The sequence below is a fragment of the Aythya marila genome (genome assembly GCF_965140915.1).
Source record: "Aythya marila genome assembly, chromosome: 2".
NCBI classification, from domain to species: Eukaryota; Metazoa; Chordata; class Aves; order Anseriformes; family Anatidae; genus Aythya; species Aythya marila.
Window position 1 is genome coordinate 20,311,596 of NC_139043.1, and position 17,263 is coordinate 20,328,858.

At 33.9% G+C, this 17,263-nt stretch overlaps 1 protein-coding gene across 2 annotated transcripts in view; it reads right to left on the reverse strand.

Moving 5' to 3' along the window:
* Positions 1–17,263, reverse strand: part of PLXDC2 (plexin domain containing 2) — a 266,388-nt gene that overhangs the window by 19,621 nt on the left and 229,504 nt on the right. For both annotated transcript variants that reach the window (XM_082754190.1, XM_082754189.1), the window contains exons 10-12: positions 10,401–10,461; positions 7,384–7,537; positions 5,961–5,999 (exon numbers count right to left, since the gene is read on the reverse strand). In XM_082754190.1, coding sequence (XP_082610316.1) covers positions 5,961–5,999; positions 7,384–7,537; positions 10,401–10,461 — 254 coding nt within the window. The remainder of the gene's footprint in view (positions 1–5,960; positions 6,000–7,383; positions 7,538–10,400; positions 10,462–17,263) is intronic.

Consider the following 17,263-nt stretch of genomic DNA (forward strand, 5'->3'; position numbering starts at 1 on the left):
ATCTGAAGGTCTGAAATTCTGAGCTGTGGGGTAAAGTGTGATATACTAAAAGTTGGTTTTACAGATGACCATTTCTACTTCTTGATTGGGTACTGGGTACTACTTTTGCAAGTTATATAAATCTGGTGTATAAACAAAAGGTATGTACTGCTTAGCATAGATACTCTCTGATGTATTAGAAGTCTACCATAATATATACCCGGTCTTTTTAAAGTAATCTAAGCAAGGAATAAGGAAATTTACACCCTCTCCAAGGTTTATTTCAGGGTAATTTTGCAATTAAACTGCCTGTCAGTGATATGGACACCTACAGATTCAGGTTCACTCTGCCAGCTCTCCACCCTTGTCATGTACATCATCTCTAGACTGGAAGTTGAATTGCCATCTTTGGATGATTTCGGACTTGAGTTAATATGCTCCTGTGAAGAGGAGTACATAATGTTCAGGACAGTTGAACACACAGGGATACAGTGTGTGTGAGCTCAGCAAAGCCACTAAATTTTTCCCCTCGTTGGGGCCCCCATTTATATCTGGAATGTGAGTCTACCAGAAGACTGTTTCTTTTATGGGGCAGGTATATGGTTGTCCAAACCTAAGCTTTTTTCCTGTACATAATGCAGATTCCTGAACAGAAGATTAATGACCTACATAGAGCAACTGTGGGAGGGAAGAAGTGAATTTACTGTTGGAAGGATTCTCCGGAGGCTCAGAGGAATCTCCATAAAAACGTGGTCTCTACCCTTTTTAGAAACAGCATGCTCTGGACTCCTCAGCTTCTTCTGAGAATGTGTGTGATAATGGAGTGTGATTTTCTTGTTTTTGTGGGTTCATTCCCTTAGCATTTGTTAACATTCTGAGGTTAACCCACTGCTCCACTTTACTTGGTTTCATAATGATTTATAAAGTTATGGTTCAGCTAATATTAAAAAAAATGTTTTCCTATTACACATAAGAAATGAAAAGTGGTTTTGAGTGAGAATATTATGAAGTGTAACCCACAAATTCTGAATTCAATACCTAACTTAGTTATCAAATTTCCATAGGGTTCTGGCCAACTCAGTAAATCTCATCAACTGCTTAGTGCAGTAAACGGATATGAGTGCACTAATACTAATTCCCTCTGTTTATAGAATGCCAGCACTAACTTTGTTAGCTAAGGATGTACATTCTTCAGCCCTAAAATATCACTTAACACTGCAACAGTTGTTATTGGTGCTAATTTCAGTCTGAGTGGCTTGAGACCATTTAAGCCATTAAAATGGCTTGGTAAAATCAGGAAGTCACGAATCAATCATGAATCTCAATATTTTACCATGGTCTTTTGTCCTGGCAATGTAGCTGACTTGCTACATCCAGAAGAGCAAAACTTTACCAGATTATAAGAATTTCAATTCAGTCAACCCACTGACTTAACCTGACTGAAAACAAACACAAGACCATCAGTTCAACTTCTCATGCTTCCAGATTTACTACCCCCCACTTCATGGGTACAGAACCCTAGGTATGTCAGCTTCAATGTAAAACATACAACTATATAAGTCTTCTTTCACTTGACATCTATTTTTAACCCTCTATTTTTAACCTTCACAGTGACCCATGCACTATAATCTCAAAGATGAGTGACCAGTGTAGAAGAGATTGTAGGAATCTGGTGCCTGCAACCACTGGGTTAACTCCATGCAGAGTAGGTACTTAGAAAGACAGATGATCACAGATTTTTTTTTTTTTTTTTTTTTTTTTTTTTTTTTTTTGTGCACTAGCTGTCATACTACCATGCCTTTAAAGTTAAGTCATGACAACTGTAAGAATAGATACCTTATATCATTTTATACCTGTCTTAGAAAACCAGAAAAAATAAAATAGTGTAAGTCAAACTTAAACATAACTTGAAGTGTCTACACAGTTTTGTTCAGTTTAAACTGTTTTAAAATCATACTTTAAGCTAATGTGATGTTTAATACCTAATGTGATGTAAAAATGTCTAGAGGCCAAAAATAACATTTACTTTCTAGGGGATACGTTCTAGTGTCAGTAATTTGGACTGAATTTCTGCAGGTTTCATTGGTGATATTTTTTTTAAATCATATCATAATCATTTTATAATTATAGCTTTAATAAGATGATGGCAGAAAAATTGAGATGCAGTAAAGATGCAAGAAATTCTGGAAAAGACACAAATATCCTGGTCTAAGGAACACTTAAATTAATCCAAAGTATTAAAGAAACAAACAGAAATGATCATAATTTTTCAATGCTACCAAGTTAAATGTCTTAAAAATAAATATTATTAATCTATAATCTTATTTTTTACCCAGAATGGATTAGTTCAGCGCTTTTCATTTGTAATTGCTTTAAAAAATACCCATGTAGTCCACAGGCCATTGTGTATAATATCTAGAATACATTTCATTATATGTTTAATGCACAAAGAAGATAGTATTTATATCAGAGGTTGTTGCTTTTCCAAGCTGTAGAGACTTATGTTTTCAGCTTTGGAAGGCTTCAGTTCAATAAGACACACTTATGTACTATCACATTATTTAGAAACTTAACATAGTAATAAAAAATAAGTTAGATAATTATTACCAAGCATGAACTAGTGTTAGTAACTATATATTTTACCTGGAGTTTGGGATACAGAAGAAAAACGGGACTGAGCTTTCCCCACAATTTGTCAAGAATTCTTATGGTACATAGAGCTCAGACTGCAATTTTTAAGGGAAATTAAGGAGACAGATGACTAATGGGAGCTAGATTCCAGGCATTAGGGACTCTTAACAAAAAATCTAATGCTGGGTAAATGTATCACTGTATATAAGACATATAAAAAGACTCTATCAAAACTTCAAAACTCAGGTCTGTATTTTGGTATTTTTCTTAACCAGTTTCACAATTCTCAAACTCAAATTAAGCTCTTTATAAGGCTAATATTAATCCTGTGTATCACTAATGTTCATATCCAGAATATCTTTGAAAAAGTCCACCAGAGTGCAAGCATAAGGACACAGACATTTCCTGTCACTGTGTATGCTGGAATGGACTTATTCATAAATGTACAAAACAGCTTTCTCCCCGAGGAAGATGTTTTCTTTGTCTTTTGTTTTTTATTATTATTATTATTATTTTTTTTAACAGCAATTTCTGAATACATTTTGATGAATGAGAAGAACTAGCAGTTTTCCTGACACTTAATGTTCAACACACACACATTTTTTCTGAGTTATAAAGCTAACGGATTGAGAGGGACTTATAGCAATCAAATCATCACAAGAAGGTGTCTAAAAAGGTCAAATGAAATGTCTAGATGTGTTGGCCAATCATTTAAATCATCCACCAAAGAGTTCTCAACAAGAAAATATGATATTGCTGTAGCTTTTAAACTCTTTAGTCAGCTGTGCTGTGTTATTAGAAAAATGAAATAACAGTAACTGCAGTTAATAACAAAATACTTTTTTTTTTTTTTTTTTTTTTTTTTTTCCCCCGGAATATATCTTAAATCTTACAAATACTTGCTATTTTAAAGAGTAATAAGATTCAGTAAAAATGAGGGTATGCCAGCTGTTTTTTTATATTGTTTTAATCCTGTCCCTACTAGGCATCTATCAAGTGCGTATGAAGAAAGAGAGAACACAGAAGAAATATAAACAACTGAATTTGAAATTTTTGCTAAAATATGCCATGAAAAATTGTGAATGAATTAGAGCACTAACTTGCAGATGCTTTTCTCATATAATTAAAAAGTCAAAGAACTTTGACCTGAACCTGAAATTTAATTTAAATGTAGCTGCGTTTTAGTTGGTTTCAAAAGTTCAAGGCAGAGGTGAGATGCAGAATTTCTAAAGAGTCCTCTTGTTGCACACAACCAGACATTGACTGCTACCATCCAAGGACATATCAAACTATAGGCCATCAATGGCCTATAGTTTTATATAGCTTTAATATAGCTTTAGTTTTCCATTATAAAAGGTTCCCTAACATTAGAGGTTTTCAAGATCTAGTATGAGAAAGTAAAGATGTTATATTTGTGACCTGAACTAATCTATTCTTCCTGAAAGCCTGACAAATCACAGAGAATGAAAGAACATGCTAACAGCTGTAGAGGTTTTATCTGAGACTATTCTAGGGGTCACTGGAAAATTCAATGCATAATTGAAGATTTATCAGAAAGAATTTCCCAGATTAAAAGCTATGTTTACTGTGTGAATGAGAAATCCTGATGTGTTGTTTTGCTTCTGTGTTATTTAAAGTCGGTTTCTTTTATTTTTCTTTTATTTTTGTTTTATTATTTTTATTTCAAGAATAAAAGAAACAGCTCAAGAAAAATTAATAATCACATCAGTTGTTGTTTTGTCATCCTAAAATGCAGCAGCGTTCTGCATGGGAACAGATGTCTTATATTTAACATAAGTGATGCCATGAACCCTACAAACTCACTTCACCAAGCAGACCACAGCTATCCCTTATATTATCTAATAGTCAGCATTTTGTCTGCTTTCACAGAGTTTTTCTTTCCAGATCTTAGACAAACATACGACAAGTGAAATATAATTCTGTTGCAACTCCCAAACTGAGAAAAACCTGGAATACATATTTTAAAGCCCAACTTTTGAATTACTTTTGCTGTAACAGCATACTATTTTGAGCTGTTGATGGGATGCTCAAGATGGAGAGCTGCCTGGTCCCAGGCTCTCTGCCTGCCCCCGGAGTGACTGTTTGCAGGGCAGAGAGTGGGACCAGCTCAGCTGGAAAGGCATCTTATGTACAGAACAGATGTGAAACCTGTGAGTGAAGTGCTGACTGATTCACGTGGTTTATTGATCTCTAAGAGCACTGGAGCACTTTTCACAAAATAATATGTAATTTAATTTCAAGAAAAAGAAAGATTCATGGATATTCCCATAGACAAAATGCCTAACAGTACTCAGTACTGCACTGAGTTCATAGCTGATTTTATTTGAATACATCATTTCTGTGTCAAATCCACGTCAAACAGCCTCCTCTGCCCAGGGGAAAGGCAATCAGTGCCAATAATATTTCCCTTTACATCAGTGGAAATATAATTTGTTTCAATTTGCTCAGCAAATCACTCTCCACTTTGACAGACTGTTCCAATGCCCGTAGAAATCAACCCAAATATTTTGATTCTCCTCAGTAAGCAAACACAAACCCAGCCTACACCTAATGACCTAATCCTATTCTAATAGCAAAATTCTTATTGACTTCAAAGGAAGAAAGAACAAACCTCAGGACTCAGTTCTTGAACCCACACAGCAGATGACAAGAGTAGTCTTCTGTAGATTCTGATTTAACAGAGACCCTTATCAGGGAACCAAGTTAAAGAAAACACTGATCTTATTAAATCACAGAGTGGAATGTGAGTATGTGATCTGTGTTCATACAGAAACACAGATTCAAGATGGACATGCTTATTAATAAAATGTCACCTAACACATTATTATGAATGAATTTCACAGAATCACAGAATCACAGAATCATCCAGGTTGGAAGAGACCTCCAAGATCACCGAGTCCAACCTCTGACCTAACACTAACAAGTCCTTCACTAAACCATATCAAAAATTTGATATAAGAATATTATAATTTAGTACTAGCATCATATCCTCTCCTTGTACAGTTTAATACTCTGTTTTTATAATACAGGAATACAGTTAATAAATGTATCGATACATTTAAACTTTTTCTTTAATATGTCATTTTTTAAAGAAGTTAATTAAACCTGTTTTATTAAAGGCTTATAAAGAGAGATGAAAACGTTTAATTTACTAAGTAGTTGCTAAGCTTATTTGTCCTTATGGTTTTCTGTAGAGATGTGGAATTCTGAAGTCCCTTGGGAATCTGTTAAAAGCTATTTCTACAGTATGATTTTGATTAATGAATTTCAGTGGGATGTAATTTGATAAACTGCTGACATTATTTACAAATAAAAGAATCTTCTCTTACCTCCATTATCTTTTAGGTGCAGCGCTATCTTGGTGTCATCTATAAAGGAAATTCAAAGTTAGCAGTAGCAAGAAGCATATTTCTAGGTCATTATTTGGTTTAGAAATGACTCTCTTTCTAATGCTAAACAACTTCCACAACTAAAAAATAATTTAACATTCAATTCAATGAGAATAAGATCATGGTGTTTTTACTTACAAACCAGGCTTTACTTCATATGAAACTGTTGCAGTGTAAAGCAGGATTCAAAATACTGGTAAATAAGGGCCACCTCATAGCACTTAGAAATAATTTATTTTTGTTATACATTAATACTTGAGCATTCTATCATATTAAGGACTGCATGAACCAGCATAAATAAAATAAAATAAAATGAAACAATACCTAGCTCCTCTTCTAAGAATTACAAAAAAGGTCTACCAGCTTTAAATCCTATTTATTTCCTTTCCCTCTTGTTGTGAGATTTAATGAATAAAATCTCAGGGCAATATTAGCAGGTGTGCATATGGGAATAATTCTGCTAATGCAGTCCAAATCTTCCATTGATGGTTTCTGAACTTCCCTTGCTGCAAAGAAAACCAAGTCGTTTTTATCAGTAGATTCCCTCATTGTAATGCCTTCAGCTTAAAATTTCCTGTCACAGGCCACTTAGAAATTCTGCACACACCTGCTAGCTTCCCATGTGTTAATATCCAATTCCAACAGAAATCTTGTCCCTACTCTGTTCTGTTTTATAGATGCTATTTGATTAATTTTGGTTAGCTTTTGTATCCTGCTGAATTCTCCCCAGAAGGAGGAAAACAGGATATCCATAGCATAGAGTGGAATCCATTCTCATCCACAGAAAGGCAATATTTAAGAAGCCAGTGGAACAAGGATGAGAACTGACACTTCATCATTTACCCAGCTAATTGATTTCAGAAGCCTACAGAAACTATTTCACAACTGTGAGCACTACATGAAAAGAACAGTGTCAACTGACTGAAAAAAGTGAACAAGCAAATTTCAAAGAGTTCTTCAATTTTGGTCATCTCCAATTTTTGCCTGGCTAAATACAATACACAAGGTGACCACAAATTCTTTAACTCTGTCATGGAAGTTTCTTCACTACCTTTAACAGGGCTTTCTCCATCTAATATTTCAACAAATTTGGGACTATGGCCTCTGATAGTTACAAGAACTTGAACAAGCTCTCCAGCAGCCTGCTCAACCAGCACTCCGCCTCTGCCAGTGCTCATCAAACCCACACTTACTTTTGCAAGAGCAAGTTGCAATTTAAAAGTAGTAGACTGGAATTCCCTACTCTTTCCATTACCCCAAAGAGAAAAAGACAACATGAACACATACTTAGAGGAAACATATTTGTTTTAGAGTTGCAAATGTCACATCTGTACAATAGACAAAAGCAGTCTATGCAATTCACCTTCTGTGGGCAAGCTAGTTGGCAGTTGGGAAGTGGTGGATCCTCTGGTGGTTGTTAAAACTCTGAACTTTGTTGTGGTTGGTTGAGGGATTGTGGTGGAGTATGGAGGTGTTTCTGTTGTGTCTACACTCTTCTCGCAAATCTTATCCTTTGACTGTTGGGGAAAAAAACACACACACAAAAACCAAAACATTCTTAGGGTGGTCTGTCACTGAATGAAGGATTTAAGAATGGACAAGCTGTCACAGGAAAGAGAATGAAAATGGAAGCCCTAAAACAAGGAATTTCAAAAGCTCTTTATTTTATTTTATTTTATTTTATTTTATTTTATTTTATTTTATTTTATTTTATTTTATTTTATTTTATTTTATTTTATTTTATTTTATTTTTCTTTTCTTTTCTTTTTTTCTTTTTTTTTTTTTTCATTTGAAGTGCTTTACAGAGCATTAAGCAACAAAACTTATAATGCTCAGTTGTTAATGGCAAAGTTTCAAAGTCATCCCTGAATGTCAAACATTATTTCCCCCAACCAGATTTTAACACCTAAGAATATCATTCAAATTATCACTCTTCTATTGTGAATACTCACTGTGCTATTGGTCTAGGTGCCATAAAAATTGTTAAGATACATGGGAGTTAAATCATGGCTGTTCATAGTGAATAGTGTGAACAACAGCATTTAACTAGGCTTTACATGCAGTAGTCACAGAACAATATGCATGTGTGAATGTGTGTATGTATTCAGGCTAGAGAATATTTACATCCCAAACTACAGAGCAACATATTAACTATATACCTATTATTTCTATAATATTAATAATATTGCATGTATTATAGGTGCATAATGTAATAATTATAATACAAAACATAAATATTATACAAAAAGATAAGATAAAAAATCTTATATTAACGTAAAATAAATAATATATGCCACTTTACAATAATTTAGATATAATTTTCATAGGCAAATATTTCAACACAAGTATGTCACCTTTTTATTTATTTATTTATTTAATTAAATTTGTGGACACTTGTAGAAATTCTGAGCTGTAATGAATTCTTTCTTTCATGGATCACACAGTCTTACAGGAAAATAATTAACTAGCAGCAAATGTGGGAACTGCCTGTAATTCTTGCTATCCCTATTCATTTTAATCAGAAGCGAAATCCCACAAAGCCAGTATATTTTCTTGAGATCTGCCTGTCAAAATCTGGTAGGTATTGTCTTTCTTTTAATACATATGGGTATTTGGTTGTTTTTTGTTTTACTGGAAATGATGTATTACATTAAAAAAGTATCGGTACCTGCATTATAATTATTCTGTAAATTTATTTGTGTTTTAGCTTGAAAGCCACTGTTAATTTCACTAATGCAATTTCATCTAAATTTAGCTCAAAATATAACTCACAAAAAAGGAAATATTATAAGAACCCTCATTATTCATGACGATTGAATGAATAAATCTAAAATTAACCTCTGTGCTAACTGTTGATCCTTCATTGAGCTCCAGCAGTGAGCTCAAAGAATCATTCTGGAATACATTATGTAAGCTGCTGTTTCTAGTCTAGCCTGAAAGCTAGACTGTAAGTAGCAGTCAAGTAGCTTGAAACTGCAAATCAAACTATGAGTTTCTCAGATACACTTAGTGTATCAATAATTTCCTCTCAGAACATGCAGCAAACTTTGGAGCATTAGCAATAGTAAATCTAGAAGAAAAAGGGAGAATTGGCAGAATAGTATGTCTATTGTCTGTTAGAGAGGATTTTTTTGCATAACTTCATCACCAGGAACAACTAATTCTTAGCTAATTACAGTCTGGATTAAAGCAATACAAAGATTGTGCCCTGTAATAACAGATATTACAAGTAAATCTTATTTTATATTCTTGAAAAGGTTGTGATCCACAGACAATCTCTCAGAAATTCCATTCTTAACAATGTACGAACTGCAAAGCTGAAGCTTCAAGCCCACTTACCAAGGCATTATGTAGGATGCAGTTATTTTGCAATTACAGTTATAGGAGCAAAAAAATTCTTTCATCAGACTGGATTTATATCATTACTTCTCTCTACTTCTACTGAAAATAAAACAGAATGGGCTTTCCTAACTAGACACTTGGGGCTACATTTTGCCCTTAGTTTGACCTGACAATATACTCCAGAAGGGCAATGTTGCTGAAACTCATGACAGAATTAGGACCTTTCAGCCATAATAGAAAAGTAACTTTTTTTTTTATGGCCATAAGAAGATTAAAAGTGTTGTAGATTACTTTCTTCCTATTACTACGATCCCCAGATGAAAACAAACAAACAAAAAAACAAACAAGCAAAGAAAACCCTACCTGTTCTAAAGGGAGGACACTAGGAAAGAATGAGCAGTATAATATTTATAAATATATCTTGAAAATGAGGTGCGTTGGTGCAGTATCCAAAGTGTGTCTTTCAGAGGAGGTCCACAGTTCCTGTTTGACAGTTCACTATTAACACGCTCAGGTATATTTTTCTCTCCCTTACTCTCCATGAAAGGAAATTCAAATGCCTTGTATTTATTTATTTATCTTTAATCTATTTGAATTCATCTATGTTTTTTTTTTTTTTTTTTTTTTTTTTTTTCTGTACTAAATTATTTGGCCAGACTTCAAAAGCAAAATGTAAGACATGCACCAATGCCTGTGCATGATTGCACTGCCAGAGGGTTTTCTGGGAGGAAGAACATTACAATTTCTTCCCCTTTTCTGGCAAGAAAAAGAGAAGACCTAAGAGAAAAACAGTGAAAAGGCTTTGTTATGAGGCAGGGCTTCTGGTACTTTTTTTTTTTTTTTTTTTTTAAATGTATTCTCAGCGAAAGAATGTTTACCTTGTTTACCTAAGTTTATTTTTCTTTGTTACAACTTACATTATTTCTACCAAATGACAAGGATAAATATAGGATGTATTTGGCCTTGAAACCCTTCTTCATAATCATAAAAAAAGCATCATAAGAAAGATCTCTGATGGACTGAGGACTACTCACATACCTCTTCAGGGCAACCACTGTCTACCCAGTCTTGCCGGTGACGGTCAAATCCACTGGAGCATCTTTAAATGATGAAATAGATAGACGTTGGCCAGATAGAAATAGGAGGAAAACAAGAACATTAGAGGACAGTAGAAGGAAAGGAGAGAATGACAGAGAAAATTAAAAAATTATGTGATTTATTTTAAAATCCATATGATTTACACGGTATAACTTTTATTCAAGAGGCTGTTGCAATATGAGTCAACCATTTCATCCATTTTGAGCAAACGAGTTAATAATTCAACTGAGTTATTAACTCTTATTATCAATGAGAGTTAATTAATGAGAATTAACTCTCAGTATCAATGAATGAGTTATTATTAACCCAATATTATAGGTTATTTGTAGTTTTTAAATTGGAATGCTTCCTTTCCACTGGATAATTACACTTAAGACTGCACTGAGCCATACTATTTTTATGTTTGATGTCAACCATATGGATGTAAATTGGATGAATTGTTTTTGTCCGGTTTTCTTAGCCAGGAAAATGCAAATCTACAAAAGATGTAATGAACCAGTCACTGTTTTTATCAGGCAAGGTGATCTGAGACACTGAGATATACATATTACTATGCAATCAATGTTCATGGGTTTAGATAACAGATCCTCTGAACAGTGCTCATGACAATTTGAGAATACTAGAGCTGCTTCTATGTCCTAAGTAGCTGTAGACAATTTAAGTTGCATGCATATTTCTTATCAAATTAGGTGATATCAATAACCTGTTTGCAATATCCTTTTCTCGTTTGCAGTATGTGACAAAGAAATTTTAAAGTAACTTGTAACACAAATATAATGATTCCCTTGTGTTTATACGATAACTTAGAGTTTCCTAGACATAAAATAGTGTTAAAAATTGAAAGCATTATCAAAATTACAAGTAAATAACTAGACCATCATGGCCTGCTTTTAAAGCGGTTCTCCCCAGTTAGGGTTTTTAAATTTTCTTCACATATCCAAATGATATCTTTTGGCATCCATGGCCATAACATATCTGATTGTACAGCAAATAACTTTCTCGCTGCCTTTTGACAAGAATAAGCAATCAAGTAAGGCAATTAGTACGGTTTCCTTACCTTAGGTAATTTTTGGTTCTCAATGTAATGAAAGATGTCAAGACATGTCAAATGCTACCCTACTTCAACTAAATATGGGAAACAGGGTCCACTTTGGAAGAATGGTGCAACAGAAACATTTTTATAGTAATAAATGGAATGTAAACAACCTTAACAAGTCACTTGGGTTAACAAACACTTTTCAGATTAATCTATTTGAAACAAAAACATATTAAACCCTGGACACTATTCATCATTTGCTATAGAAGCAATGGTGAGTCCAAAGGGTATTGTCAGAAAGCAGCTTTTTCAGGAAACATATGTGCTGGGCTCCAGGTAAATCTGTTTGTGAACTTCCTTTGAGGCATATGTCAACCACAGCCAATACCATCATTGCTGTGTCATTGAGTTAGAATTCTGGGAACTGTAATTTCAGTGCACAACCAGCTCTACTGACTGCATTTTTAAGAACTTCATTTAGTAGCATAGTGATAATTCCCTGTTGCCATTAAAATGTTGGAGCAGATTTGATTAGCTATGCCATTTATGCCATCTGTCAACATGGCCTTTTTATAACAACTTAATTTTCAAGCGATGACCCAAATCTGCTCCTGGCAAAGCAATAACAAAGATGTTCTAGGAAATGAGAATAGGGACATTCATTAAATATAAGGAATTCCAGGATTTGTGTGGAATTTGGGAATACTGATTCAGAGAGCAAAGGAAAAATTAAAGTTTTCGCATGTCTAACAGTGATGATTAATGCAGCTGAGTCTGGGTAACAAAAACGATGTCGGAATCCTTTCTATTGACTGTACATAGCTAGAAAGGTGATGGTGATGTCATCAGTCCTACCAGATGCCATTTACCTTTATTTGGCAGAGCATATTTAAATGTCAAGAAGTGTCCATTTAGTGCATAACCCAAACTTCTGTGCTTTTTCTCTTTGAAGAGGATTAATAATAAATCAGGTACCCTTTATACAGAAGGGTTTATCTCAGCAAAGTTTAACTTATAGAAGCTGAAAACATAATGGAAAATTATTGGCAAGGAAAGGACAAAGTCTGTATGGAAAAATCATTTCACCAGGTTGAGCTGGTAAGACAGAATCATGGGTGTTAAAATGCACAACATGTGCCCTCATGCCCTTTTAAGCCTACTGTTCCCTGTTCCTCTTTTTTTTTTTTTTTTTCCCTAGGAACAGAAGGGCATCCCAGAAATTTGACATGATTTCTTAAATACCATATAATCCTTCAAGTCAGTTAAAATACTTATTGATGCCTCTAAATAAAATGTTTATGTGGAAAATTAAGTAGAAAATTGAACAGAAAGAACTCTTTTCTGCCTTAAACCATTAAGTTTCCTTCATGGTCATATCATGTAAGGAAGAGTTGATGATACTAGCTACATTGTTTGAGTTGCTTATAAGAAGAATTAGTATATTTTAAAGTGGAATTTCTTCACAGGCTGAGGGAGATAGGAAGCAAAATAAAACACTGGAAGCCTTGGTCTTAGTGTCAGTCTGAGTGAAAAATAAAACCATTAGTGTTTTTTGAGAAAGAAATATATCAAGAATTATGTTTGTGCTCAATCTAGCTTTGCCTCCCATTCCCCCACAAAAAAATGCTCCATCTTGATTCCTCCATCTTTTGAATATCACTTTCTTGTCACACTGTGATACCTGGGAAAAGATTGTCCTTTCCTCCCTTTATTATTTTCCACTGTCTCAACAGAAATTCAGAACTTTATCACAGCTCAATGTCCTTATGAAGTTGAAGTGTCACTGTGAGTGTCTGTGGTATAAATTTATATGGTATTTGTATGATATTTACAATTATCAGCTAGCTCAATACTTCTGACCATCTATCTAAATTCAAGCATAAATGTGTTGTCTGTATTTATCCTATACTTGAACATATTGCTTAATTAAACTTTATTTCTGAAAAGGATGACTTTTTGAATAGTTAGAAGAGGATTTGCTCCTACTCTGTTGTAAGGTCTTCTCTTGAACAGCTAAGATGACATGCTTAATATAAGGGTTTTAAATACTACTACAAACAGACTGTACTATATTAAGGCTTATGACAAAATTAAATAAAATTGCTAAAGCAGAATTAATGTGTAATGCAGAATATCCGTGTCTGTAGCACCATGATTGTCTTAAGGTTGCATACCTCAAAATTTACAACATGCAGGTGATTGATGAAGATAACCAGATATTAGCGGCACACATCCATGCAGGCAACCTAGAACATGATGATTGTTCCACAACTTTATATATATAGAGAAAATTTCTCCGAGGAAATAGTTACATATTCTGCAATGTCGTGTAAACAGGGAAGTGAAAAGATGTTTGAACATTTTTTTTTTTTTACTTTATAAAAAAATGTCTTTTATAGTTCATCAAGAGATTGAACACGGGTGAGAGTCAATATTTGTAACTCAGACACAACATTTGAATAGGCAGTAAAAATAAGGACTCCCACTGGAAATTCTTGCTGCTGGAAGAGCCTAAGAATGAAAGTGGGTTAAATGAGGTAAGTTTTATTTTCAATTCAAATAGAAAGAAAAGAAAAAATCCTAGTTAAAGTGGGAGTTGTCAGAGTTCTGATTAAAGAAGAATAAGAGAATGTTTTCTATAATCTTACTGTCACTTAAAACAACAAAGGAAACATGCTGAAAAGCAGATAAAGATTAAAATGGAAGCTTTTGCTAAAGGCTCTGCTTTGAAAAACTACAAGGTAAAAGAGACTGTAAGAAGAGCCTAGAGTCAAATTTTCGAGATTATGATATCAGATTTTCCAACAGAATCAGCAGAAAATAATAACAATCAAATCTCTGGGAAGGAGATACTAGTATCTGATATTAGATTACATTCTCTGCTGCCTTTGAGTTTGTGCATTTATGTATGACCAAAGAGGTAATTGCAACAAAAGTTAGTAGAGAATGATGATGTGTTGGCATTGCTCATCAAAATTCTCTCTTTAATTTTAGGGTGGATGCTCCCATGAAGATCTTATGTTCCCCCTCCCTCAACATTAATTGTTAGATTTCATTCTGGTTAAATAAATAAAAAGGAGTGGCAAACTGTGTTTTGCAAACTATAAAGTTTTATATGGACATCATCCATAAGTGTTTTTTTTCTTCCTTTTAAAACAAAAATATGAATGTCACCTTTGGGGAAATATTTCCTTTTCCACTTTAGAGTTGAGTATATGGAGCATAGGAGAGTTAAATGATTCAGTTGAGATAACACAGAATTCCATAAGAGAAACAAGAGTTAAGCCCAAATTTTCGGAAAACCAGACAAGCATATATTAAGCCACAGCTGCTTGTTGAAAAATTGAACAGTTTTCCTTAGCTGTTCTTAAACTTAGATTATCCAAATTTCATGAAGAGACATGCAGATTTCAAGTTTGCCTAAATTAAAATTTCTGACAATATTACATAGGGATACATGTATAGGAATATGTAAAATTTAAAGTATTATGCTTACAAAAAGAGACTTAATTTATGGCCCTTCATTAAAGAGAGATACCTAGGAGACTATTAGAAAAATATGACTTCAGTGATGCTCAAGTTATATTTAGGAGTACAGCCATGAGATTAGTGCCTCTGGAAAGAAGTTAAAGCTGTTGCGATCATTTTGGCTCCTTCTACACTAGCAAAGTAAACATGCTTAGAAATGCTCCTTGGCACTGAAGACTACTGGCACAGGATGGCCCAAGCCCTAACAAGAAAACTCTCTCAACCTTGAAAAGAAGGAGACTGCATATAAACTGCCAACTAACTGGGAATAATCACTGGAATATTCCAACTCCTACAGTGTTCCTAGGCACTGTTCTGGACAGTGCTCCTGGGGATGGATTAAAATCACGTCAAGGAACATCATAACTATTTAATTGCTCAAACACTGAATTTCTAATGCTCAGGAAGCTTCACATCCCAGACTCTTTTTAATTTGCTAGAAAATCTACATCAAAAAATATTTGGTATGGGAAGATGTAGTTACATCTGTACAAGTGACTGTATCTGTATGACCACAGAACTGACCATTAAACAAATCTAACTGGGACTGCCATTCGGCAATATATTTCAGTGAAAATAAAAAGTAAAGAAAAAGAAAAAAAATGTGCAAAAACTTTCCATTAAAATACATAATTTATTTAAATGTTTGTTTTATTTAATTCCCTTGTAATGAGAGCATTTTCTAATAATAAGTGAAAGCCACAAAATTGGCAGAAGACATTAGATTTCTCAATAGATAGTAATACAGTAGGTAGGATGTTTATATGAAGGAAAGCAAAATGAAGGCTTCCACAACAGTACATTCACCTATGTTTTATAAAGTACCCTAGAGTTAGGCAACTTTATTGAGATTTCAAAGATTTACAGCTGATAAGGAAATTGCATTCCTAGATATGAATGGTTCATTAAAGACAAAGTGTTTTTTTTTTTTCTTCTTATTATTCCAATACAATAAGTGAGGAATAAAAGGGTACTAGTGTATAAAAGAATAGTAAAAGAAGTTTATACAGAAAAGAGCTGTGCTATCTACCTATCTATTTGGTGTTTTTCCACTATTTTATCTTGCGTGTCTTCGAAATTAAACATGGAAATTAAATACAAATTTGTGATCCTCCTTCCAAGCAAATCAGGAAAAGTAAATACTTTCAAAGGTGTAAATAACAGCTGGATGTCTGCTTCCCCTTGTCTAAATGGGATTTAAGTACTTAACTGTCCTCTTTATCTTTGATAACTCCTTTCTGTGTCTATTATGAGACACCTTAAGAATGTGAGATATTTGACAGACCTACAAGAGACAGATTTGGCTGGGGGATGATTCAACTCTACAGAGTTCTACAGTGTATCTAGTGCACTGGCTGTTGTTGCTGTAATATGTCACAGGCCTACAAGGGCTACTGCACCTTTGCTGCAGTTCTGGGTTCCAAGACTGAACATTTTATTTGTATTAATCATAGGAATAGTACCACACAATCAAGAAGATCAAGAAGAATTACAGAAATTCCACAATAATTCCATGGAATCTAGCTACTAACAATTCCCACAATCTTGTCCAACTTGTAAAAAGGCATTTATTTGATATTTATCTGTGTACGGATGTATGAATTTCAGTAAAAAGCTAGTTCACTATGATACAGGCTAACTTTCCATAAAAATACGTTAAGAACTCATGATCCTCTATGTTCCATAATGGAAGTTAGATTTCAGTCTCACTGAAGTTTATACTGTGTTAAAAATAGTATTGCTATCCCACTTGAGAAGATCTAAGATCTTGTGAGGCTTCCTTCTCTGTGTTTCAAACAATACCATCACTAATCTCACTCTGCTTTAAGAAAATACTTTGTTCATTAAGCACTTCTCTGGCAGTTTCTTTTCTTGCTTTGCTCCCATCAGGCTTCCCATGCATATAAAATTCTCATTTATTGAATGCTAATTTCCTAACAGATTTTTGCAGATCATGTGTTCAAATTAGCTTGTCAAATTAAGAAAGAGCAGCTTGAAAATGATTTGAAGAAGTTGGGTGTGGAGGAATTTTCTGCTAAATAAAGTATAGATTTAGTTATCTTACCATTCTTATCAGTAATGTATCAGTGCTGACAAATCTACACATTCATTCTTGATATATTTGTTGCACTTGACAAAAATGACCTATTGCTGTCTCAACACAACTTTTACAACAGAAGAAAAAATATGGCATTTTAAACAGAGCAGACTGATGAAAGGCCAGAATTTCTACAGAGAA